The sequence below is a fragment of the Protomyctophum bolini genome (genome assembly GCF_963924005.1).
Source record: "Protomyctophum bolini genome assembly, chromosome: 17".
Classification (NCBI taxonomy): domain Eukaryota; kingdom Metazoa; phylum Chordata; class Actinopteri; order Myctophiformes; family Myctophidae; genus Protomyctophum; species Protomyctophum bolini.
The window spans coordinates 32,078,217-32,105,562 of NC_137878.1; the positions used below are offsets into that span (position 1 = coordinate 32,078,217).

The 27,346-nt window shown below is 45.1% G+C and overlaps 4 protein-coding genes across 4 annotated transcripts; all 4 read right to left on the reverse strand.

The window, feature by feature from the left end:
* Positions 1–6,004: 6,004 nt before the first annotated feature.
* On the reverse strand, positions 6,005–11,694 carry snapin (SNAP associated protein). The gene is made up of 4 exons (XM_080787570.1): positions 11,558–11,694; positions 10,005–10,051; positions 7,867–7,985; positions 6,005–6,916 (listed from the first exon to the last, which is right to left on the reverse strand). Exons 1-4 carry the CDS (start codon positions 11,683–11,685, stop codon positions 6,809–6,811), a joined length of 402 nt encoding a protein of 133 aa, XP_080643696.1. The 5' UTR covers positions 11,686–11,694; the 3' UTR covers positions 6,005–6,808.
* A 3,382-nt stretch (positions 11,695–15,076) lies between these two features.
* LOC308332457 (protein sel-1 homolog 1-like) lies at positions 15,077–17,500 on the reverse strand (the record flags this gene model as incomplete). Its single annotated transcript, XM_080788365.1, has 1 exon — positions 15,077–17,500. One exon carries the CDS (start codon positions 17,498–17,500, stop codon positions 15,077–15,079), a length of 2,424 nt encoding a protein of 807 aa, XP_080644491.1.
* A 1,508-nt stretch (positions 17,501–19,008) lies between these two features.
* LOC308331960 (NADH dehydrogenase [ubiquinone] 1 alpha subcomplex subunit 11-like) lies at positions 19,009–19,416 on the reverse strand (the record flags this gene model as incomplete). Its single annotated transcript, XM_080787519.1, has 1 exon — positions 19,009–19,416. One exon carries the CDS (start codon positions 19,414–19,416, stop codon positions 19,009–19,011), a length of 408 nt encoding a protein of 135 aa, XP_080643645.1.
* Positions 19,417–22,930: 3,514 nt separating this feature from the next.
* Positions 22,931–24,418, reverse strand: LOC308332459 (ubiquitin carboxyl-terminal hydrolase 14-like; the record flags this gene model as incomplete). Its single annotated transcript, XM_080788367.1, has 1 exon — positions 22,931–24,418. The coding sequence occupies one exon, from the start codon at positions 24,416–24,418 to the stop codon at positions 22,931–22,933; it is 1,488 nt and encodes a 495-aa protein (XP_080644493.1).
* Positions 24,419–27,346: the final 2,928 nt, after the last annotated feature.

Here is a 27,346-nt window from a genome sequence, read left to right on the forward strand (position 1 = left end):
TGCCTGGTTCACTTTCGCAATGCTCTCCAGGCCATAACACAGGAGTTTGTGCTCTGCCACTGTACCTTTAGGCGTCTTCACTCTCAGTCTCAGGCTATACCTTTTGGTTGCGACTGTCTTCTCCATTCCTCCGACTCCTTGGACGATCAGCTTGATATTCTCTCCCTTCAGTCCGAGACGTTCAGCAGCGTCGTTGGAAATGTAATTTGTATCCGACGCAAGGTCGATCAATGTCCCGACCAGTTGGCCTGAGTTTGTCGTCACATCCAGGAGCATCATTACAACTGGGTACTCTCTAGGCTCACCGCCAGTGCTTGTGCACACTGTCGTTGAGATTTTGTTCGAGAAGGCTTCCTTAAACTCGGCCTTCAGCTCCGGAGAGAGTTTAGCAAAGAGCTCTTCCTGCTTGCCGGTCAGTCCAAGTCCCCTCTTCTCCACTTTGCTTCGCTCACTGTTCTGCTCACCATCCCTTCTGTCGTTCTTCTTGGTCGGCGGCAGCGGACAGAGCAAGTAGTTATGGTCCGAAGACCCTCCTTTCCGACAATCGTCTTTAGAGCAAAGAAACTTCCGGGTGCAACTGCCATCTTCACCATGGAGGCGCAAGCACTTGAAGCATACTCCTGATTTCTTCAGTTGAGCCTTCTTGCTTGACAGGTTGAGCTTCTTAAAGTCTTTGCAGGCAAATAATCTACCTGCATGCCCTTCGTCTCCACAGGCTATGCACGAACTTGGTTGAAAGTCTTTGTGAATTGACGTGGCTTTGGTGAACGCCTTCTTCTCTTTACTCTTTTCCCACGATCTCTCAGGATAGTCTTTCGAGCTGGGCTGCAACTGATCCAGCTCCTCCAGAATGTCCTCTTGTCTCTTCAGGTACTGTAGTAGATGATCAAAGTGGTTCCTGGGTGAGAAGCCGCTTGCAGGGTCGTTCTTGTGAGTGAGCCACTTTTCCTTCAGGGAGTCAGGTAGCTTGCTCTCGATCGACTGGGCCACCACCCTATTCTTCACCGCATCTTCTTCCCCCAGGACTTGGAGATCCCGAAGGGCTCTTTCTACAGCCTGAATAAGCTCGATCGTCTTTCTAGGTTGGTTTCCCTTGACAGGCTGTAAGTCATGTATTTCCCTAGAGATGAGCAGTACTATTTTCGGCTTGTTGCCATACTTGTTGTCCAGGAGTCTGAACACGTCGTCAGCCGGTCCGCAGCTGGACAGCACAAGGTCTCTCTTAACTTTGTCGTCCAGGCTGCCTAGGAGGTGGAATTTCCTCACATTATCCAACCCATGAGGGTTTCCCAGCTGTTGCAGGTCCTGCCATTCAGCTTTCCAGCGGTAATAGTCCCTCATGTTGCCGGAGAAAGTGGGCAGGCGTGCTCTTTCCAGAGTAATCTGGGGCTTGAAGTTGTGTGACCCAGGATACATGCCAGAAACGCCTTGACCTTGCGGCGGTGCGGCGTTTGGAATGACACCGTAGCTTTCAGCGGATTGACCGCCTATGGGACGGAACAGGTCAGAACTGGCAGTCATGGCTTGCTCACTGTCTTGGTTTACCTTCACCACGACATCTGGCTTTACCTTGGTTTGCTGCTCCTCTTCGCCGTCGGACCACGCATTGCTTCGCCACGCCCACCTATCCCACAGTCTCTCTTGTCGCTTCCTTAGCTTCCTGCTTCGGTCTCTCGACTCTGTGAGCCTGGCCAGAGGGATCAAGCCCGCCCACTCATCGACCAGTTTGATGAGCTCGTAGACCTCCCGTTCCAGGTTTTTGTTCGTCAGTTCGCGCTCCATCCTAGATAGCTTCTGGTGGTCGATTGCTTCGGCCAGATCTAGGGCGGAGTCGGCCTCTTCGGCGAGGGTGGAGATGTTCTCCTCAGCGAACCTGGTCCAGAACGATCCCAGGACGAGGTGTTCAACTTCGTCGAACTTCCGGTCACACTCAGCTGACTTTTCGTCGACTTGATCTGCCTTTTTGATGGCCTCTTCATCTTCATCATTTGAATCTAGTAGGGCCGTGGCGTAATCAAATCCTGCATCTGTGACTTTTTTATGTTCTCCTTTGAAGTTGGTCCACTCGCCTATTAGATCACTTTGGGGCAGTGCGTTCGCTCTGGAGACCAGAAGTTTAGCTCTCCTGGTGAATGCAGTCTGGGCTGTTGAGCGCTTCTGCCTCAGCTTCTCCATTTGGTTCTCTTCTGCCATCTTGTAGAAGTGTTGACTCCTTTGTTAAGCAGGTGGTATGGATGGGCTGAAGCTTGATCAAAGGTTATCCGGTCCACTTCTTTCTTCAAGTAGCCGGGCCTTGGTTTATGACTGTTCGGAGTTTGGTGAATGCAGCCCTCCGAAAGGCTAATAACAGGCAGCACACACGGGCATGACTCGTGTTAGTCAATTTTATTTGAATAAAGACCACAGGTCATAAACCTGGAAGAAAGAATAAAATAAAAATGGCATTACCATAACATTCATTTGAAATAATGCAATAATTAACGAAATAAGCATCACAGTATGTTATTGTACTTGACTCTCACAAAATATAATAAAGCTGTACATTCTCCCAGAATATACCTGCTGAAATATAATTGTAACATAATCTTACAGCTCCTCTCATTACTGATACAAAAAGTGTAATATAAAGAAAACCGGCATCATGCATACATTTCCTATATACACACAAGTAGCCTACATATAACCAAACCACATACATACTGCGTATACACTAAATGTGTATATAAAGCAGCACAGTAAAGCAGTAAACAGTAAACTAGTAAACAGTAAACTCTGTTAATACAGCGAGCTGGATACAATAAGTATATAAAATAATAAACTGCATTTCCCAGAATGCAATTCTCAAAGTGCCTTGCGCAGATCGCACGCAGCACGCACGCACGCACTATGCCGGCCGGCACGATACTACAAACATTTCCGTGGCAACAGAGTCCGTAAGTTAATACATATGGACGTGCAAACATCATCACACAATAACACAGGACTTCTCCACCACCACGCTACAGTCCGCTAAGCGTTCCGACAGAGCAACCTGTCAAAAACAGCCAACGCTGGCCACAGCTAAACACTATAGCATTGCTACATAAACATGTACATAAACATTCGTGCGCTGCTTGCTTAATACTTGCGGTGTACCAACGCGGACACAACGACAATACTACTGCTAGCCCATAGCAAACCATTATAAACATTATACATTCACACACTACAGTTCAAGATCTAACTCACCAACGGGCTGTGTGCTCCTGTTGACATACGTTGAATACGTTGAATGTAATGAGTGACGCTATGAGCAACCATTCATATAGTCGCGGTCGCACAGTCGCGCATGCGTAAACATAATCATGACCATTATACTGACACACGTATCGCATAATGTAAAGCAAGAATTAGAGTTATTAAATTATTAAATAGGACAATTATGAAGTAAACATATTTTTAACACTCCACAGTTCCCATTATTTATAAATGAGCTTTTTTATGTCCATAAACTACTTAAACTCAAAAGAACCGAACACACCTGGAACCCCCTCAATGATCCCTGGGGTCAACGATGTACAGCACATCCCTCTTTAAAAAGCAATCTTCACCTACACATAGCTTCAGCAGGGCAGTGGCTTTGCTCCTCCATCACTGGATGTGCAGTATGGTATGCGCGTCTCCTGTGTCAATAATGAATGTTTTGCAATGAGATACGGGGGGGGGGGGGGGGGGGGTTGAAGGTGACCCTTCTCACACGAGAATGCAAGGCAGGGATTTCATAGGGGAGCATGGGTCAACAGAACAATGCTATAGACAAGGAGAAGAGAAGACTCGCAGTAGATTCGAGTGATAATGGCGTTTATTAAGAAATGGGGAATTAAGGAAGGTTAGGACACAGAGCAAGGTATTTGACTCAGAACATTCATTGTTCTTCTATTCATCTTCAGTGACAGGCAAAATAATTAAGAAAACTAGAAAAAGTGCCCTTCTGGGCACAGGTCTCCACCAGGAGGATAATAGTGTGTGTGATGTTTGGCAAAATGTTTAGGAGTATATAAACATGTTTGTTTGATTTTTTGCAACAAGTTTCTTCATTCTGTAGAGTGTAGACTAGGATATAATTCTGGATGAGCAGGACATGTGCAACGAAACGGGCCACTCTTGATCACATGACTACAGAGATCATGTGTACCGATTTGCATGAGATTTGGATTAAATCTGTGCGACCAACATAAACAATGTGTTTTGCAGAAATGGGCCTCATGGTGGCGCTATAACTGGCAGATGTGGAGGGATGCAGGGAAAATGTTTTTCCATGGCCTTTAGGGAGTGCACGTACATAAATTGCATACAGATCGATGCAGTTATAGGTAAAAACAGGAATTGCCCTGTTATAGCCCCACCATGAGGCTGATTTTGGGGAACAAATGTCGTCCTCGGCCTAGTGGAAATGTGCGTGTATAATTTCACGGAAATTGCACACTGTGTTTGTGATTTGTGGCATTTTGTTCGAAAGCCAATCTTAGCCAATCAGGATGGAAGATGGGAAATGGTGCCGCTCCATGTTGATCACATGACTATGGAGATAGTGTATACCGAAATGTGTGATGTATGGATAAAATGTGTACAAGTAATATACAGAAATGTGTATTGCCTAAATCGCCCTCATGGTGGCGCTATAACATGCCGTTGAGGAATATTTGGGGCAGAGGTTCATGTTGGCATCCAGGGAGTATGTGTGCAAAGTTTGGCATGGATCGGGCCAACGGTGCCGGAGATTAGCTGGTATATAACGGACGGACGGAAGGAAGGACACACGCACACACACACACACACACACACACGGACAGAGTGCAACACATACTCTCTCCCCATGCCTTCGGCCTGGTGGAGACAATAATTTGACTTCCAAGAGCCTCTATTCTGGCCATGGCATACTAGGTGAACATTCGGCGAAAATAAGTGAACATTTGGCGTAAATATCCGATCTAAAAGACCACAATGCAATGCGACGCATTGTGAGCCTGTAGATACTACTACTTTGAGCAAAGAGATTTGCGAATAAGGAAAAAGGAGGAGACCAATACAGACCTGTGGGACACCAGACCACCTACTTTGTCATAGACAGTGTCACACAAAAGTAGTGAAAATAGCCAATCTGCCATTTTTTATATCATTCATAATATTTGAAAGCGAACGTTTTTAAGTCTGCGTTTGTTTGTTTTTGAGGGGCGCTAGGTCCTCCTATGCACAGCTTTGTCTTGGAATGTGATATTTGATTGGCTGAGCACAATGTGATGATGTATGATGATAAGAGCACCCCTCACTTCACACAAGTGTGATTGTTTAGGCTGTGACTAAATAATAAACTACATTAGATACATTGGTGTGTGTGCGTCAGTCCCTATAGGTAGGTAGGTTTGTTCAGTAAGGGGACCCTATATAGTTCTATCAAATGCATATTATTTGCATATACCGGTATGTCTTTGCGTATACGTCAGTGGGTTTTTAGATTTTATTTTTAAACTGAATTTACCATTCATACTTTATTTGAAGGTGTGTGCATGCATAAGATATTTCTGTGTGCAGAAGAGTGACGTATCTGTATGACACGACAGTCATAAAAAACATGACTGCTTTCTGAAAATATCTGTCGTCATGGAGTGTCATGCGGTCACTAATCATTATTCATAATTTCAATATCGTGCATCTCTATTTAAAATGTTGGACTACCTCCAGAGGTCTGTAAATCTTTGGGGTAGCCCAATGGGGGCCCAGACCCTAGGTTGGGAAACACTGTTCTAGACTGTATGTATTCAACACACATCTACTTACTAAACAGGTGATAATCATGTTAGACATGGCATGAATTAGTGTTAATTTGAGTGAATTTTAAAAGGGTGGCCATAACTGAATGGTTATAGCCCCTGCCTGGGCTGACAGAGGTCCCAGGTTCGATTCCAGATTTCCAAACACACTCCTACATACAGTCCGTTGATAACACTATAACGCTCACAATCAGTTGCTCATATTATGATGTTTATTCTGTCTCCAACAATACAATAAACGTTCATTCTTATTAGATATGGAACAATTGCCTGCCTTCATATTCTCCAGTTAAATCTAAATAGCAAAACATCGCCCACTTGTGGCCAATCATGTGTTATACAAAAAACAGACATTTGCAAATAAATATGGCGTTATTCCACTGCATGGTAGCGGCCTAACTTTACTCCATTGATTAAATTTAAGAGTAGCCAATTATTTTTATACCAGGTAACCCTCCCAACACATTTGTTTTATCGTACCGGCTGACATGCCAGTGAGGAGCCCCCACCGGGAGGACTAGGTCCTACTTCTTCTCTCTCAACATTCCCTGCTGACCGGCTCCACCCCCAAGCCCGTAGGAGCCCAATGACAAAAAATGGCCATCTTAGCCCGGCTCCCCTTCCCCTAACATGGTCCCACCTGCAGCAGAAAACAAAGTAAAGCCAGGAGACAGTTTGAGCTGGTGCTCTGCAGTGGGAAAGCGGAAAAGCCTTCTGTAGCATTTCGTTCATTGTTCGTTCGTTCGTTCATTCATTCATTCACTCATTCGTGCACCATATCATAAAGCCCAAGAAAGTAGGGCTAGTACAGCAAGCAATGCACCAGATTTTAGCTAGCAAATGGCGCTAAAGGCAAGTGAGGACTTTGTCACTCACTGCTACGAGGTCCTGTACCGATATGTCACACCACCACGGTGACAACTTGAACGATTCCACCAGACACGCCCACTGTTTCTAAGAAGTGGGAGGGGCCAGGGATCCAGGGGGAGGAGGAGGAGTCATGGTTTACTAGGGGAGCGCGTTGCGAAGGCTCCGGATGCTTCGAGCATGGTTTTCCGTCTCGCCGTTTCCTTGGCAACATTGTGGTTCAGACGCCTCAGTCGTTCCTGCAGGAGATACAGTTGAGGGTTTTTACAATCAAACACAACCTTCATTTGGCTGTCTCCTCACCTCTGAAACGCTTAAGACGAATCTTGTACTTTGTTTCTTGTATGTTTGTTTTTTATGCCTTGTCTCATTAATGTACCGGTGATGTGCTTCACTGCCTGCCTGTTTTGTTTTTGAGTGGTGCAACCACTCCAAGGAACAGCAATGTGTCCGTGTGACGTTAATGAGCACCAGTATATGACTATGAGTACCAGTAGGGGTGCTGTTGTGCCAGAAACAGAGAGGGAGAGACAGTGCTGCACTGTTGCCTGCTAATGAGAGAGAGAGAGAGAGAGAGAGAGAGAGAGAGAGAGGGGAGTTGCACAGTTCACACGGGTGTGATTTTATGTTTTGTGTGGGGACTGCGGATAAAATGTATCATCCTTGCTAATTCTGGTGTATTTAAGTTGCATTGGTTTGTAAAAACAAAGTAAAGTAAGTAAAGTAAAGAATCTACAAATTCCTTCTAAATCAGTACTTGTCAAATTGCACAGAGCAGATATGACAAATAAAGAAATGACTGACAATGGCTGGTAGTACCAATATCAAAATGCGTAATGTGCCATATATGGCAAGAAAAAGCCCATATTTCACAATGTCACAAAAAAATAGCCAATATACAAGCTGACGACGGTTCACATCACCGTGTGTTGTGTGAGCTTGTAAATCAGCTATTTTGACACTAAAACGGTTTTTCCTTATTTATTACAAGCTCACAATGCAGTGTGATGTGACAGTCAAAGCCATGTCTTAATTTGTTTTGTAGTAATACAATTTATCTACAAAGTCACTTTTAACTAAAGCTGTACAGAAAGAGGTACAGTAGTATAAACTATAAAGTAAAGTAAGTAAAAGTACCTATTTTGTACAGTACTTGAGTAAATATACTTAGTTACTGTCGGGCACTGACCTGAGCATTCTGCAGGATGTTGTTGACCAGCACTACCCTTCTCCGTGCGTTCAGAAGCTTCTTCACATAAGGATCCAGGTCTAGCGCCACCTTCTGGTGTTCATTGATTCGACACAGCTCTGTAAACAATCAATGTTAGAAAAAAGTTTAAAAAAGGCTACAGTATATCGATCAAAAGTTAATATTGTTGAAAAACTATTAAAACTAATGGTCATTAATGAATGAGAGGTAATTAATGGGGGTGAAAGCGATATGTTTCGCCAAGAGATGAATTGTAAACTCTGGGTGACCAAATAATAAATAAAAGAACAGCGCAGAATAGATGCTCTTGTTTCACTGCCATTAAAGGGCCCTATCCCCCTGGGGCACAGTGGAATTTTTTTGTATTGGAATTCCCATAGGGAAATCTCAGATCCCTTCTGTGTGAATTGTGCTCCAGAAATAAACAAATCAAATCACCCCGGCAATGTTATCATCAACATGAAGCATCAACTGACTGTGGAAAAGTACAAATTTATCCAAAGACTTTATTTTTTGGTTTGGAACACAGTTCTTATATGGCGGGATCTAAGATTTGCCTAAAATAACGCTGTGACGGACCCATAGGTGTAGTGGGAGTGACATCACGACTTTGGAACTAGGCGTGAGAGATAAGGTCTCTGGTGCTTCTAGCATAGAATGCTGAGGAGCTCCTATTGAAAACAATTAAAAACATATGCGCTGTGCTCAGGAACAAATACCTAGGTGAACACATCTCAATATCCAAGTAAAGCTTTGATAGTAATTATTGCTATACATTGGTTTTGGATTATTTATCACACGATTATTGACAGTACAGTCAAACGACATGCTAAAGCCGGTATAACAAAAATCCCCAGGAGCTTGAGGTCCATTGTATACTATGTATTAATAATAGGTCTCTCCAGCTCTTGAGTAAACACAAAATAAATACATGTTCATTGTTCAGGTTGCGATACACATTTCATCCAACCAGGAGATATAACATATAAGTCATACAGGATCAATACATGCAACACTATCAAATGCTGATAAATGGTTTCTCCTTTCTGGTTGGATGAAATTGACAACCTGCCTGAAAAATTATTTTCCGTTTTAAGAGCTGGCGAGACAGGGAGACCATTGTTACTGAACAAAGTAACAAACATAGCAGAGGTCTTCAACAAGGGGTCCTCAAGAGATACTGCAGGGTGGTCGGAAAATCTTATAATCTAATTATGTATTATAATCTTGTAATATAAACTTTTTTTAAATTTGTACATTAACCACTTTAACCCTAGCAATAGCATCCCTATGCGGGGAACATTAGCTGAAAATAGCAAATGTGCTCAGCGGCACATTGTGAACTTGTAGATCAGCTATTTTCGGGGGAAGAGGTTTGGTGTAGGGAAAAAAAGAGCAGTCCAATTACAGAGCTAAAGGTCAAGTTTACAAAGTATTGAGGGTTTAAGTGGTTAATTGTCAGAAAACACATTTAACATGAATTAAATATGTTGTGGGGGTCCCTGCTTCAACTAAGGGGTCCTTGACCTGAAAAACATTGAAGACCCCTGCGCTATAGCATGAACATATCACTTACCCTACCTTTAAAACAGAAAACAATCGATTTCATACAATGAATGGACTAATAACAGAACATAGTAGTAATGTTGTGTTGTGACACTAGTGCTGACAGCACTGTCTATCCACTTGACTCTACATTGTCAGGTTTGCTGCTTATTCATAAATTCTAATTATGTGTCTAGAGACACCAGATGTCAGTGTGACCATCATTACATTACACTTGGGGATTACAAAGACAAATTAGACAAAGCCAAAAACAGTATACTGTACAAGGCAAGCTCAAGCGCCCACGCATAAGCCAAGTATAGTCAACTCAGATCTAGTCAAGTGGTTTTAAAACAAATGCAGACATCCTCCTAATTATCAAATAATGAGGTGTCCCATGTGAATAGAACCAAAATGAAATCTCTTAACAGCTTAATTATCTTATCCATATGCTGAGAGTATAACAACATACAGTGTACTGTGTACACTAGAGTCTAGTGTACTCTACTGTGTAGTCTAGTGACTAGACTACACAGTAGAGTAGGCTATATAATTATGCAGCAGGGTTTTACCTGTGGCCAAGTTGTCAATGTGTTCTCTCAGTTCCACCTGACTCTCTCTGGGGAAATAAACAGACACCAGAACACAGAATTACAAGAATGGTCAAATGAATCCAACAATGACGATAATGACGTTGCACGCAAGGTCACCCGTTTCGACTGTTATCAATAGACAAGACCGCAGTCAGTGACGTAGAGTCTGTGGGGGCCGGGGGGCCAGGGCCCCCCATGAGGATTTTCGGGGAATTCCTAAACACCTCTTGGACCTCTCCCCCAGCCGACCAAGAGGTGTCAAAATTGTTGGGTGCGCACCCAACCGCACTGAAGACAGTCAAGTGATCCTAAGATCCTAAGTGATCACTGCGGTCCGCAGTGATAAGTACGATTGTTTGACGAGTATGGGCATGCTCTGCCGACTGATAGAAAAAGAAGACAGGATTAAGGTTGGCGAACATGTTAATATTAGGACCGCGCTGCGACATGCTTGCGGTTAAATTTAGGGGAGGGTATGAGGAGGCTTGTCGTTTTTAGTAGGCAGTAGACCAAAACGACAGGATTAAGGTTGGCGAACATGCGTTAATATTAGGACTGCGCTGCGCCTGCGAGTGCGTCATGCTTGCGGTTAAGTTTAGGGGAGGGTATGAGGAGGCTTGTCATTTTCAGTAGGCTCCCAGCATGTCCAGTAGACCGATAAGTGCAACAGTGACAATTTGTTGTGAAAACAAACGCTATTTTCATGCCCTTTTATCTGTAAACAAATTAAGTCTTTAGCAGTTTTTGCATTGACCTTGACCTGTACTTTTGATTGAAATGTGCCCATTCCAGTACATTCAGAACAGCGCTGCCTGCAGGGTCCTAATGAGAGTCATCAAACACGACCACATAACGCCGGTGGTTCTGAAACTTTTACATTTCAAGGACCAACATAACTCTCAGTTTCCGATCTACAGGAATCGTTAATTGGAATATATAAAATCCAAACGTTAAAACGTTTGTTGGCAAACATGCCATATTGTATTTTCTGTTTACAAATAGGCTAGTAGCTGGGGATACCTTGGCTATCCTCTCTTCGGGACCCTATAGATTACCCGTTCTGTATCGTCCCAAATACAGAAAAGGTACACTTGTACGGTTACTACAACCGACGGTTGTAACCGTACAAGTGTACCTTTGTGGTACCTTTGTGGTGACGGTTGGTCCAACCGTCACCACAAATTAAAGAGCTATTTAGTAGGCTATTACACATTCATTTTAACAAAACAATATCACGTACTGCACCTTTTTAATCTAACAAAGTAGGCCTACAATCAATAAAGATAAGATAATCAAGATAGTCATTAGTCAATAATCGATAAGAAGATGACAACCCATCAGCTCTTTGTACAGCGAGACGGACATGTTATTGTTAATTATTGTCGTATTCATATGGAGAAGGCCAGAGCCGCCAGACTTATCACATGACCATCATGGGGCAGCCAGCTGCCAGTCACAATAATAACCATAACAACAGAACAAAACCTGCGTCAAAAACAGCTTTAGCTTTAGTAATAATCGATGTTACATACCTGACGGAGTGAACATGCAGATCTAGTTGCTGCACGGCAGGTTTTAACAGATCTAACAGACCTTCTGCGATAGGATCTGAATGGTCTGAGGATGAAGGAGTGCACACCGATGTTACAGCCGCCGCCATGTCTGTCTGTTTCTCTGTGCTGCCGCTGCTGCGCCGGCTGCACTGCTGCATGGGGTACTGTTTTTACCTTGAATACTAGAAAACTCACACCCGTGTGAAGTGAGGGGCGCTAATAGCTATAGGCCTATATTTTATGACGTAATTATCAGACAAAACAAATATGGACAAAACAAACATTAAACTCTGTCCATGTCAATGGCGTTTTAATGTTTGTTTAAGGAAAAACAAACATTAAACATATGGGGCGGCTAGCACCCCTCAATAATACTGCTGCATGGGGTACTGTTTTACCTCTAAAAATTGTACTGTACGAGCCGAGGTGATTGATTCAAATTTGTATTCAAATTTGTATTCACAGTTTGTAGATTGAGTACAGTTCAAACGAAAGTACGGGTCAATACAAAATTAGCTACGAGGATAAACCAGAAAAGCACTAAGACTTACCTGCAGGGTTCCCCATCCATCCATCATCCATGTTCAAGATCAGTACTGCTGTCTGTAGTGCATCATCATACTAAAACTGCTGTCTGCAAGCATGGATCCTACTTGTTTTTACCTCAGATGAATTTAATATAAATAACCCCAATGGAACCAATGACAATGAACCATGCATGCCATAGGCCTTCTTGGGTTTAAAATCCTCTTAGACCATGTATTGAACTGTACTTTCTTTGTGCTTTTTTCTACAGACTGTTAATAAAGTATGCAATCAATCAAACCTTAAAAACACTGTTGATGTCTGCATTCTCGCATGGGATACTTTTATGCTATAGTTTGTATGTTAACATGTATCCTTGGATCAAGACTATCATCAATGTATTTTATTTTTTATTGAGTCTGACTTTTGCTTATGTCAGATCAGAATCGATCAAATACATCTCTTGATCCAAGCCTTGTATGCATGCATAAAGGTATACTAATCATTTTACCTTTAGAAACACTTCTTGTCCTTGTTCTTGGCATCCGTATAGTGTTGCATTGCCGCCATCTACTGGATTCATAGAGTATTCATAGAAAAATATTCACTGCAAACTGTCTGCCTCATGGCAAAGTAACTACACAACGTCACAACCCTAACCTAACAACAGTGAGTGTGGGGTGTGTGCCAACATGAACAGCTGCTGTATGCTGTTAACTACTGATTGATTTATTGATTGATTGATTGATTGATTAACAGATTGGAGAATTACAGTACATTTCAAGCACAACTCAATACAAAACTGTGGACGACACCATAAAGCATTATACTTGTTTACAATAGGGTCCACCATGTTCAATTCATAACATTTAGAGATGTAGAAATATACACTTCTATATAGCCAAAAACAAGAAATCATCAAATAAGAGGTAAACAGGGGAAAAAACATATACAGTGAGGGGGTAAAAGGGGTGGGTGGGGGTTCAGATTTTAGTGTGGCAATATTTGCACGCATCCGCCTCGTTGACGGCAGACTGCTGGACGAGCACTGGCGCTTTGGCATGGGGGGTCAGATCAACATTGAATGCATTATGTACTGTCCATATAAGGAGCATGTCTTGAGTGTACAGGGTTTGATTAGGTCAGATCAACATAATGGAATGTCAGAACAGGTCAGGTCCATACAGTATATGGTGATCTAAGGGTGGTAGCAGGGACATTCTCTTGAGTGTACAGGGTTTGATGAGGGCCCAGGTAGGGCCGGGACTGTATTAATAATTTTGGGGCAGGCCTGTCTAGAGTTTAAATGGACATCAGTCAAAAGGGAGACATCAGAGAGGAAGGATGGATGGGGAAGGATCAACATAATGGAATCTCAGAACAGGTTCTGACATAATATATCCACATGGATATATAAGGGTTTGAGGTCTTATAGAGTTGCTGGCCAATATTGATTTACTATGACATCAGGGTCTCCCACACTTACATCCCTGAGGATGTCACGAGACCCGGGAACCATATATGGTGCCTGACCAACACACTGACGGGAAATGCATGATTCCATAGTTAACTGCAACCTTCGGTCGCAACTAACACAGCTCTTTATGTGTACTTTTTCTAGTTTTTACTTGCGCAAGCAGAGCCTGCAAGGAATAGTTTTCTTCCAGTGCCGTTTGATGCGAATGCGCCGTGCCACCTCGGGTATGGGCAGTGGGCACTGATAGATAGGAGAGAACACGCCCCCAGCATCCCCAGCAGGAATCGACCCCACGCCGTCATTTTATTCTATAAATATGCCCCAGTCACTATACTGCACCTGAGATGTTCCTTTTTACTGACACCAAGTTTAAAATAAGAATTGAATTCACAGAATATTAATACGAAGCAACTGAAAACCACGTTTTGTCAATTGTAGTGGATGGAGAGAAAGGATTTTTGTCCAACCAAGAAACAGCAACCGATGGGTTCTAAGAAGGCCACAACCATGCAGGGTGGGACTTGACAAAGGGTCAATTGCGAGTGCGGTTGCCTATCTCGACTCTATACCGTAGGAATATAGTCCAATCAGAAGAGGGCAGGACATACACATTGTGATGTCACGGTCCAATCATATGAGGGCAAAAAAAGTGTATCCTGTATGTAAGCATCCTCGTCGGCTAAATCGAAGACTGCAAATCAACTGCAGGAATTCTTTCTTTTCTCCTCCAAATTCTGGAGACAAAGAAGAAACTTGAGCAGTTCAACCAAAGGTTACGGTGGGGAAACATGCAGGACAAATGGCTGTATTCCATCACAATTAATGCATTTCATAATTACAGTGATTAATTAGACCGGGCGACCGATAACACCAAAGGTGTTACACGTTTCGCCAATCAGCCTCCCCCGGCCTCAGAGCAGATTTAAGGCTGATTGCCAAAACGCATAAGTGTTCTCAATTAAATGAGAGTTGCTCTTTTTCCACTTTGGTGGTTTATGATTTAAATATAAAACAACTGTATGATTATGTACAAAAGTATACAAGAAAAAATATAGCTTTAGCTTGTTTTGAAGTTAGCCAGTGATCCACATCACTGGCTAGTGGCTAGCTCCCCTCAAACGTCTGGCTTTGAAAAATGACATCATGTGACATCAAGTCTAGGACTTTTAATGTTTACTTTAAGCAGTGACGTCATGTGGCAACCGACACCAGGCGCTCCTCTTTTCACACAAGTGTGATTTTTAAGGGACGATGTCAGGGCAATCCTGACATACTGACAATGTATAGCAGAAAGAGATATTTTTGTTCTATAGTTGGGTGGCACGGCATGGCACGATGAACGTTGTTGTCACTCCCTATAGTATTGTGGCTGTGGCCCTTTTGACTGCGGTATCTTAAAAAAAACCAAAAAACAATCCCATTTTTAATTGCGTCTTCTACCCTGAGCAATCCTGGTCCTGTCATTGTCTTTCTTCCATCTGTTGTATTATATTCTCTCACTGCTGCTGCTGTTCCTCCTGGTCATGGGCTTGTTGCTGTGTGTCAGCATGGCTTCTGGGCTCGGCCTGTGCTTGTGGCTGCTCCTGGGGTGACCCGGCGTTGGTGACGGGTGGTGATGGAGGCGGTCCTCGAGCAATGACCATTATCTGGTGGCAGGCCATGAGCCACCAGATGGTCATGATCATGAGCAGTAGGCTCATCACAAGGAAGACTTCCCATTGGGCAAAGGGGTTGATGTGGGAAAAGAGGATATCTAAGTCTTTCATGCTGAGATCCTGCACGTTCTGCAGGGCGTACACCAAGCGCAGCTTAAACAACGCCAGGAAGATGGGCACCTGGGCATCGGAACTAGCCTTGGCTGCCATGTCGTAGAAGTGCTTTGCCAGGTGGACATCCCGTCTGATGCCCAGGCCTTTCTCGTGCATGTATCCCAGGTTGAACATGGCCTGAGCGTTGTGATCCGCGGCCAGTCTGTAGTGCATCACCGCGGCCTCGTAGTCCACTTTCGTCCCGCGGCCGTAGAAGTGGTGGTCCCCCACTTTTAACCTGGCCACAGCGTAACCCTGAGCGGCGGCTCTGGTCCAGTGGAGCAAGGCCCTCCGGTAGGTCGTGTTCTCTGCAAAGATCCCACCTCCCGTCTGGTCTAGGATGAAGGCCACGTTGCTCTGGGCCACCTCGTAGCCCTGCTCGGCCAGCATCAGGTACCGGACTAGCGCAGCGTTTGTCTCGCCCTCCTTGAAGCTGCCGTAGGCGGTCGCCAGGTGCTCCGACCAGTGACCATGCTCGCACACGTCCTTGAAGAGCTCCACGGCCAGTTGGCAGTTGTGTGCGACGCCCGTGCCTGTGGCGTGCATCCGGGCCAGATTGTAGATGGCCAGGGCGTGGCCAGTCTGCGACGCCAGCAGGAATAGCTTGAGGGCCTGTGCGTAGTCCTGCTTCACGCCGATGCCATGGTAATACATGCTGCCCAGCTGAAGGTGTCCGTCCACCCAGCCTTGTTCCGCCGCCTTCAGGAAGTACTTGAGGGCGAGCTCGTAGTTCACGGGGACGCCCCTCCCCTGAAGGTACGCCATGCCCAGCCCGCTCTGCCCCACTGGACTGCCGAGGTCGGAGGCCTTCCTGAAGTACTGCAGGGCCGTCTCGTTGTTCTGGGGGACGAACTCGCCGCCTTCTGCGTACATCTTGCCAAGGAAAGCCATGGCGTGCGTGTTCCCTGCGTTTGCTGCGAGGTTAAAGTAATCGTATGCTCTCCGGTGATTCCGCTCCAGTCCACGTGCTCCGTGCAGGTGCAGCTGACCCAGTCCCACCTGAGCGTGGACATCTCCCCCTTCTGCCAAGAACTGGTAGTACTGGAGGAGATTTTTGTCCAGCATCCCGCCGACAAAGCCTCGTGTCTCCTGCTCATCCAGGAGCCTGACCTTGTGCGGCGCGCTGCTGCCTGCCGTCAACGAGATATCACTGGCCACTCCATTTGCCACCAGTCTATAGTGTTTCAGGGCCGTTTCACAGCTCCGGGGAACACCCCACCCTCCAAAGTACCTGTAACCCAGAATCATATGAGCCACGGGGTCTCCGCCCTGCGCCCCAAAGGTGTAGTACACCAAAGCCTTAGCTTGACTGGAGTTCACGCCCAGCCCCACGGCATACAGAAAGCCCAGAGCCGTCATGGCCTGGGGGGAACCACCCTCCGTGGCGAGTCTCTCAAACAGCTCCTTGGCCTTGTGGAAGTCTTGGCTCATGTGGTCTCCGAACAGCAGCGCAAAGCCCACCTTCTCCGTGGCCTCGCGGTGGCCTCTCTCTGCCACGTTCACAAGCTGCTCATACAACTCTTTCTTCTGCTTCTTTCCGGTGGCGGCTCTGAGCCTAAGGAGCACAACCTGATACTTCTCCTCCAACTCTTCTGCTCGACGCCTCTGCTCTGCCTGCTCCTCCGTTTCGCAGAAGCCCCATTTCCTCTTGTGATCGTAATCGTAGGCGGTGGCACACCACAGCCGCCGTCCGTAGCCGCCACCCTCACTTCCGTCGGCAGTGCAGTCCGAGTACTCCTTCCCCCGGAACAGGAAGGGGAAGACGCAGTGCTCTCCATGGGCCGTACCCCCATTCACCACAGGAACCTCTTTAGGCTTCTTCATTTCAATGGGAGGAGTCAGAATTGGCAACTCCACCTTCTCCAGCCCTCCTCCCCGTATCCTTCTGTTCAGCTCAGCTGGACGGCGGTCCCTCCTGGCAGGGGTCAGGGTGGGGCCTGCTACGATCCTCGAGCCGACCGGAACGTCACCCTCTTCAGAGTCTGGTCGGTGGTACGACTTTAACTCTGGACTTGTTTCATCAACTCCGTCAACTCCGTTTTTCTCCTCAGCAGCAGTTATTCCTTTTGCAAAGATTATTAGTATAATTGCCAAAAGGGGAAGTGCCTTCATGATACTCATAGACCCTGTATAGCCCATTGTGGTGGGGATGACAAGCTGACAATCTGTCACCAGAAAACATCCAGCTCTAGTCTCATCCACTGACAGGGCACCTTTCAAAATACCTCAACCTGTGAGCCAGCCGATCACGAATGAGCCCTGTTTTCAAAACGGTGCTTGAGAAACTAGAAAAAACATCTGTAAATAATAACTTATGATGTCATGGAAATTGCATCATGGAAATTACGTCATGGAAATGCCTTCTAATCATGTGACATCCATAATAGGACTGCAGCTATACCGCAGCACATCCGGCTTCTTTCTATACCCTTAAAATTGCCAAAAATGACACATCTTAAAGATGGAGTGCCAGTTTTTCATGTGTCAATGAGGTGACAGTACTTCATTAGACACCCTGCAGTCATTTATATGTGCAATGGTGTTGTATTTAGGGTTTCTTCCTGGAGACTGACCCTTGACAGTCAAACGGGCCAATGAAATAAACAGTAATATAGTGACATCAGCCCCTCCCCTAACCCCTCCCCCTTTATCATACAACTACAGCTGTGGGTGCAGCTTCAGTAGAGACTCTGTAAAGCGCCCTCATTGGCTATTTAGCTTGTCAATCAAAGCACAAGGGCTCTGTAGAGGTGTTTGTTATTATCGAGAAGTGACAGGTTATCAAGATAATAAATACAATAATACATACATATATGCATACTAAATGACTGCTTGTATATTGTATAAAAGCCCAACACTGCTGTTTACATGCAGAGGGTGGACAGAACTATCCATGTGTGTGTTTTGTACCCAATAGCCTACAGATAATATGTAGGCTACAGTATGTATGTATGTATGTCGGGGTAAGAATGGTGGTCCACTGGTCCCTCATTAGCTGTTGATGGTGACGTAACGAAGGTACGTTTCAAGGTTGGTATAGGGTCAATAACAGGTCTAAAGGTCTTAAGAACAGCAGCCTTAAGAACAGCAGTTGTAATAGACTGTTGTGCGCTCTGCTTGCGCACAAGTAGGCCATTGTGTGCAAGGCACAAGTTGGCACCTCAACAGAGTGTATTTCTATAGTTAATATAGACCAATGTTGACCAATGATCTCATTCTGTATTTTTTTTTTTTAAATCACACTTGTATGAAGTGAATGGTGCCTTTCATCACGCATGCACATGCACAGCTTTGTGTGTCTGTCCGACTCCGTATAGCATGAATCGATGACTTTGATTGGCTGATGTATCATACAGACTTGACAGTATACACAAAGCTGATCATGATGAAATAGTAATAATACAAATAATAATTATCAATAATTAAATTACTCGCTTGATAGCTTTGTATCTCTTCACGTGGATGGCTTCCATTGAAAATGAATGGTAACCTGTAGCTTTGCATCTTCATGTTGCTGGTTTCCATTTAACTTAATGGTAGCCTGCAGCTTTGTATCTTCATGTTGCTGGCTTCCATTGAACATGAAAGGTAGCCTCTATTCTGCCAGAATGAACACAGCGTCAGAGTTTGGGTGGTCCGTACAACCTCCATCCCTCCAACTTGCCCACCTTGGTGAAGAAGGCCAGAGTTCCCAGTCCCAGACAGGCGCACGTTCCTGTCATCACGCTGTGGGTTCTGGCTCCCAGGAACACGCCCGAGGCACAGCCTCCGACCAGGTAGTTCACTGGGTCATCAGGAGCATGGTGGGCCTGAGCGCTGAGACACGTGGCCATGCCGAAGATGGCTCCCAGCGACGCCATGGTGACGGTGGCACTGGTGGCCCTCTGCAGAGCTGCCAGCGCAGACTCAGGCTGGAACGCTACGATGTGATAGGCTGAACCTACCAGACCTAGAGCCGAGGCGAGTTTGGTTGTGATCCATGTTTTCCCAACACAGTCTTTGCCTTCCTCCAGATCCCAGTAACCCATTTTTGGGCGCACACACTCCCCCCCCACACACGTTTTGTTTGATTGTTGTCTTATAACAACTAAACGTTTCCAAAATCTATTTGGTGGACAGTCTTTACAATTAAAACCATCCCAATATCAGCAGCTTCTGTTAAATATAGACACTGCATGTCAAATGGTGCAACTTACTCTATATATGGTTCTTGCCATGATGTCAGGGAAAAAGCTATGACATCATCACCCATGTGCAGTGGAAAAAGCTATGACATCATCACCCAAGTGCAGTGGTTGACAGTAAAGGGCCTTTCAAACGGGAAGTGAGGAACGCACACGTTGTTGCCTGGATAAAACAAAGCTAAACAGATTCCAGGTCTGGCGAGTCGCGGGCGTGTGCACGAAACGAGCACGCGTGCAAACAATCACGGGACCGCACTCACGTAAATATGCTTGCGTTGTCGCGAAAACGCATGTCTCATTGAAAATGAATGAACACGTTAGGCACGTTATATCGCTTCAAATTTGAAAGGCCCTTAATGAAGCACACTCATGAGTTGTATTGTACTAAAGTATTGTAATCAACTCTCCCCCAACAGAAAAAAAACCCCACATCCCTGCAAGGATGAACTTCAACATAAACAGTGGAATGAAACCAAAATACTGCCAGAGGGATATATTGTGTCTATTGCTGCACACCAGCACAATTATATAGTAGGCCTAGTGACTGATAGAGGGAAATGAGGTTTGCAATAAGTATTTAAAAAAGGCTAAATGTGACCTTGTTTCGGTACTTTCACTCCGCTACATTTCAGTATTGTATTTTTCTTTTTGACATTTCTCGGAAGTGGTAAAGCGCATTACACAAATTACACGCTTGTTGTGAGCTTGTAAATATAACTTGGTAGCGAACCAATGTAGTTTTGGTTTTGTTGATGAAACCTACAATATTACAAGTACTGTTTACAAGTAACGCAGAATGGTGAAAATAGCCTTAAAATGTTGTCATAGTTGCGATGCAAGTCGCAATTACTATGAAAACGTGCAATTCAGTCAGTCACTGAAAATCCCCATACATGGAAGCCCCCATTTGGTGCTCAGGTCTCGTGATATCACTATGACATCTGATGTGTAGTAAATGCGATCTGCTGTCGCAATTAAGCCCATATGGAGATCCCTGACGTCATCCATATTGGCCAGCAACTCCACATCTGACCTCAAACCCTTAGATCTCCATATATTGATATATCCCACAAATTCCATATGTTGATCCTTCCCCACCCATCCTTCCTCTTCGATGTTTCCCTTTTGACTGATACCTGTCTATTCAAACTCTAGACGAACTGGTTTTACGCTTAAAAGAAAATGTCATAAAGACATTGTTCTGCATCAGATCACAGCCAGCTATCAGACTTCCGTCTTCATTTTTTTTCTATTGGTGTGGAATATCTAGTTATGTTTATGACCTTAATTGTGTTTACTTTGAGTAATGATCAACGACATTTGTTTCTTTTGAGCATTTCAGAGTTAGGGTCCTTTAAGAATATAATTGGATTTTGTTTCAAATATTTGTCTGTCTGTCTGTCTGTCTGTCTGTCTGTCGTGGAACTGGAAAGGTTGTACGTTTATCTCTGGATTATAGCATTCAATGAATCAAAATAAACCTGTATCTTAACTTTTTAAGAATAAGACCATTCAAAAACTGGATTTATAATAATTATAAAAAATATAAATGATATTATAATCTAATATGTTGAAATACTGGATTTTTTTCATGAGTGACATAATGAAGTTAAGAGACCAATGCTGGCAAAAAAACGTGTGTTTAGTCAAACTGCGATACGCGTACGTCAAATGAATAAAACAAGCACCTCTATTCTCAGTCAACCTCTCACACCCCAAATGAGAAGGTTGAGAATGACAAAGATTGATCGATCGACAGTACTTCTTTAGATTAGAACATTTGTAACAAAAATCACACCCTGTGTGAAGTGAACAGTGCCTTTGATGAGTTAATTTCAGTGAGGTCTGTATATGAACTAGACTCTAGTTCATATACAGACCAGAGGAATCAAGACTGAAATAGACTAAGTAAGGCCCTAATTACACTGGCAGCCAAATATAGCCTGAATCAGATCTGTCATTTGATTTGTTTATAAATCTAAATGCAGGTCACATGGAATGTGAGGTGGTTTCAAATCCGATTCAAATCCAATTTGAGGAGATCCGTCTCTGAATGCAACAACCTGATGATGTGAGTGACCCAAGTCATCAAACTGTCCAAAACGTCCCTTGCAGCACAACTGACCTGACGTCATTACAGAGTGCGAGTATTTTCATTTATGATGATAGTAAACAAGTAAACAAGCGAGAAGAGAAAAGAGAGAAAACGAGAGCAAAAGAAAGAAAACAAGTGAGTGGACAGAAAAAGGAGAAACAAATAATGTTGTGTTTGTTTTCATATAGGAATATTGTCAGCACTGGAGTAGACAGATGGTGAAATCCGTACCAAAGTCCTAACGTCACTCGCTCATCCCCTCGTCATCATCGTCGCAGATGTTTCTCTATGGAGAATAACATTGGGTCATCTTAAATTGTCTCATAAGAATTGTGGTCCAAAAATAAACAAACTGTCTCTGCGATATTGTCGGGGAGGTGTCTCTGTATCGTTTACAACAGTCAGTCATATTTCATACAGTCAAGTGAAAATGTTACAAATTCGGCGGCAGTAACCTTTGTATTTTGACCAGTTGATTCTTCATATCCATACGAGTCAAACCACCGGGATCATTTGTTTATTTTTTAGAAACCAATATATATTGGAATTCAGGAGGGGGGGTGGAGGGTTAAATGCAAACCGGGTAGTATGTGAAACTACGTCAGACTTTGGTGCTCCTTGTACTTTGGGGGATGCCTCCATACAAACTAAACTTCTCGGAATGTACAGATACAAGGCTGTATATGAGGAATTTCTCACGAAATGGTAGAGAATAGCGGCTGTATCTTCACGTCCCATCTGCAATGTCAGATTGTTGTTAAAGCAGATATGTCGACGCAGGGCAGCTTTGGGTTGAGTTGTTAAAAGAAGTCTGAACACACAGATCGGATTGGGTGACTTGCAAACAGCAGTGTTGGACCAAAATATTTGAGAAAACTCAGTTTCGGATTTGACTGAAAGCGACTGCAGTCTAAATCGGGCCTAATAGACACATAACCGTTCTGAAATGGACTAATAGACACAGTAACCATGCTGCTAAACACACATGTGTTGTTGTGGCTATAAGTTTAAACACCACTCAAAAAAAGAAAGGAAAAAGGTGTATTTAAAAAAAAAGAAGTCTCAAACCGTTTCAATTTAAATTCCAAGGACCCTCCGTTTGATATGAATTTTACCATGGACCCTCATTTCATAACATTTCTATCCCTGGGACCCTAATCCACCTAACTCTCAGTTACAGAACCGTAGCTACTCAAGGCTGGACACAACTTTGAGAACCACTGCTGTACGTCAGTAGGATTTGGGTTTCTTCTGGCCTTGTTCTTAAAGCTCCAACTCTGCATTGCACTGTTCCGCTTCCAGTGGCCGGGGTCCGTAGAGCAGGAGGTAGGCTATGTGCCAGTCTCCCCCACCGGACAGCCGCAGGATGTCCTCCTGGGACACCATGGTCACCTCATCATCATCAAACATGTACCACTCCTTTTCATTCCTCTTGACCCACCCGACGTAGTGGCCTGACGCGCTGGAGCGACCCTTGTGCGTCAGCACCGCCTGGAGGTCATAGTAGCCGCTGTTGTTGGAGCCGAGGTCGTCAGCGAAAGAGAAAGGCTGGTATTTGGTTTCCAATGGCGGGGTGTCTTCTGGTTTCTTCGACTTTTGCTGCTGCTGCCTCTCCAGCTTCCTGTCCTCTGCCTCCTTGAATCTCGTCCTGACGGACATCATCCTCTCCTGGAGCCCGGCGGTGCACAGCTCATACACGTCCAGCATGAGGGGGAACTTCACATCCTTGAGGACTTTGGCGTTGACTGACTCCTTCTCTTTGTAGAAGAAACGCACCATCTGCACCGTCAGGTAAGCGGGCAGACGGCTGATCTTGGACGACTTTGTGTACACAGCGTTTCTCTCCAGAGACGGGGACAGCTTGGTGATCTCCTCCTGCAGTCGGAGCCTCAATCCCGTGGCGAGGTACTTCACCTCCTGGTTGATGAAGCAGCTCAGCTGGAGCTGGGTCTCCTTGCCCTTCTTTTGCTCCTCTTCGTCGGACTCAGCGCACATCATGGTGGTCTCAAACTCCACGCCAAAGTACTGGTTGATGAACTTCTTTGCGGTGGCAGCGGTGCCAGCGGGAGGGGAAGTTCCGCTCTCGACGGGGACGATCTCCGTCGGCTCTGCCGGGTCCAGCTTCTGCTGGAGGACGCCCATCATCTGCAGCCAGCACTCGTTGGCGTCCTGCTGCATGTACTGGCCCTGGTCGTCCTTCTCGGCGAACTGGGGGAAGGCCGCATGGAATAACTTGAGGAAAACGACGGGCGGCAGGCTGGACGACGACCTATCCATGGTGTCGTACAGGTTGCGGAGGGCCGCTGTGAGGTACTGGGTGGGCTCGTTGGCTCCCCGGGCCGAGTATCTCCTGAGGGCGGCCTTGAGCTCGGGCACGGAGTGCAGGCACTGCACCGTGGCATTCAGGTAGCAGGTGTTGCCTAGGTTGGCCAGCCCGCAGGGCATCTCCAGTGCAGAGGCCAGCTGCTCCTCGCTCATGTCCTCCAGGAATGTTGGCTGGACGGCAGGCTCCTCAGGCAGGCTGTCGGCAGAGCCCACCATCAGCAGGGTCATCCCGTTCTTCAGCTTGACGTCGCCCCACTGGTCATCCCTGAGCGTGCCTCCCTTCACCATGACCCTCTGTCTCTCGGGCTGGACACCCGTCAGGGCGAACAGCTGGGCCTTGAACACCATGGGCGGCTCCTCCACGTTCAGCTCGACCGCGTCAAACTTATCCCGCCCCCATTTCACGTTCACCGAAAACACAGACATGTTTTGGTTCCGCTTTGGTTCTTTCTTCGAGCACTAGTTTGATTAAATTAATCAAAAAAGCCAGCTAAAGATCAGAGCTGGCAATCTAACCCTTCTAGCTCAAGTGCCAAATTAAAAGTCAACCTAGAAGTGTGGTCAGATTTGAGAGGATAGTATCATTATATAGTGGACTTGCGCTATGAAGAGCCAATCACAAGCCAGAATGGGAAATGTACCCACCAAACATCTCCTTGTCCTTTTGCATTAAATGCTCACACACACCCATATATGGACACAGGCACATCCATCCAATGTCTAATAAATGCAAATAACCTAAATACCGCCAGTTCACTTTGTTGAGCCCTATGAAATATGAATTTGTTTTTTTTGAGGGGTGCTAGTCCCTCCAATATGATCGCTTTTGAAGATTCCGACTTTATGGCAGCCAAGTCATAATTGCGAACGCAGTGAGCACTTACTATGAGACCTAGCAGATCATGTCTGTCTGTGTGTGTGTGTCCGTGTGTCCCCCCTTTGCGCTTCCCGCGTTTGCGCGTCTTACTGGTATATATAACCAGTAAGACGCGCAAACGTGGGAAGCGAACGCAGCTCGTACATATTTGGGTTTTTTTAAGATTTATTTTTAAGTTATTATTTTTTTAAGTTAAGTTATTTTTAAGTTACATTTTTAACTTAGCCATAACCATATAAGGAGTCCCCAAAGCAGCTATACGTCCAAATATGGAGTGTGTTGCATCAATCACAAACAAATCACTCAGCTCCATATATGGGCACAAAGGGGGGACACACGGACACACAGACAGACAGACATGATCTGCTAGGTCTCATAGTAAGTGCTCACTGCATCGCAATCACTGCATTCGCAATAAATCACACAAGTGTGATTTTTAGAAGTCGTTCTATATATGCTCTGATTGTCCAAATTTGGGCATGGATAATGCCATCAGCTAGCCTCTTTCAGAGCCAAGCTGTGCTATGTTTGGTCAACGATGGTTGGATCAGGCTGCAACCACGGCCTAATGGAGTCATAGGCCTACATCAAAAATACATACGTCATAGATACTAGAGCACCATAGAACTGGCCACATGACCTTGTGTGTGAACGTTCCTTTAATACAATTAGACATTTAGCAGAAGTATAAGCATTGTACAGAATATCTGTACAATGAAACTGAGTATACACTAAAGTGCTATATTGTCTACATCTAAATTACATAAGTTGAGCCTTTGCATAAGTTGCAGCCTATAGCCTAAGGTCGTCAAGGCTCCCATGTGTCCTAGCACGTCTTCACTGAACAAAGACTTTATCCAACCATTCATTTTTCTCTCCGCTGTGTCGGACAGTCAGAGACTATGAGGCAAGGGGGACTATGAGCCTCAGTACAGTACACATACAATTTACCCTGGGTGTGCGTGTGTCTGTGCAGTATGTTGTTCAGACTAGTCATTGGTCCGACAAATGACAACCCACCTCATCTCTTAAAGCACTTTGAGCTGCATTTCATGTCATGAAAGGTGCTATACAAATAAAGTTTTATTATTATTATTGTGCAGAATTCCCCCCTTCCACCAGTAGATGGTGCTGTGTGATTTAATATGATGACATGTTTGCATTATCTCAGTTTTGGTTCAGGCAGTGTTAGGACAGCTAAGGGTCCTTGGATCTGTATAAATGTGCTCAGCAGCCATTTTGTGCTCTCTTTGATACAGACTGTCAGAGGAGTCAGATGAGTGAATGCTCATGTAAGTTGTGTTTGTTTGCCATGTATGCAACATTTATCTGTAGACACACTGTTGTCATTTATGTTATTTACAGCACTACTTTATCAATACTGGCTCACCTGTATTTGTATATGATTTATACTGACTTACGAAGCATTGTATGTTCTTTTGTGCTTGTATTGCAGAAACTATAATACATTCTGACTTCTGTGATGAACAATATAAAGCAATCCCCAACTATGACCTTGCATCCATGTTACTCTTTGACCGGAGCTCATCAGTAGATGAAGAACTGGCCAGTCTACTTAGCTGAGATAGCTATATTCTCTAATATTGGTCCTTCGAAGCCGGATCCTTCACCTACGGTGGTTACAACATGGCAGAGCAAGGCGCAGCAGCCCCAGATGGATTCTCAAGGGAGTCACGGATCAGATATCCACCAAAGCATCTACAAGAATACGAGGTAACACTACCACCGTCCTTCCTGGGACGAAGGACCTTCAGTGCCAGCACTCCAGAGCTGTGGCAACCAAGTAGTCCGGTCGATACCACTACAGCAGTTGGCCATCTGTACCCAGTGCTCGGGCATCAGACAGGTTTTGCGCCACTGGGACTGGAACAAGGTATACCTGTTCTCTCTAGTCAGCTAGGTCAATTTCTGACACTCCACAATACTCCTCCTGTGAGCAGCCATCGTAACAGTGCAGTGGCCTCTGTGCACAATGCTTCTCCTGAGAACAGCCAACACGCCAGTGCAGCGGCCTCTGACGACGGGAGTGATGCGGGCGAGTCTAATGCCTCCGACTCGACCAGCCATCATGGTCTACCACAGATCTCTACTACCCGAAGCGTAATGTCGATGCCCGGCTATGCGTCCACACCAATGACCTCCCAAGCTGGAAACCATGCACCTGTTTCACTGCCCCAGTCGACACATGGACATGACAGGTCGGCACCACCTCCAGCCCAATCGATGACACATAGCTACAGATTGACACAAGCTTTACCTTCCTTGGTGTCATCGACATTACCCGTCCATTCAGTTACAATACATCCACAGCTGGTGTCTCAGTCTTCACAAGTAGGCATTCAAGGCTCATTAGCCTACCAGCCCATGATGTCCAACGCACAGGTAATGTACACCCCTGCTTCAACAGCTGTACATTCACTACATCAGTCTTCCCTCATGGCACAGGCTAACCCATC

Excerpts from the sequence above, each read along its gene's own strand:
- snapin (XM_080787570.1), bottom strand. The coding sequence starts at position 11,685 with ATGGCGGCGGCTGTAACATCGGTGTGCACTCCTTCATCCTCAGACCAT. Across the intron at positions 10,052-11,557 it reads CTGCATGTTCACTCCGTCAG|AGAGAGTCAGGTGGAACTGA; the intron begins GTATGTAACATC and ends TTATTTCCCCAG. Across the intron at positions 7,986-10,004 it reads CATTGACAACTTGGCCACAG|AGCTGTGTCGAATCAATGAA; the intron begins GTAAAACCCTGC and ends GATTGTTTACAG.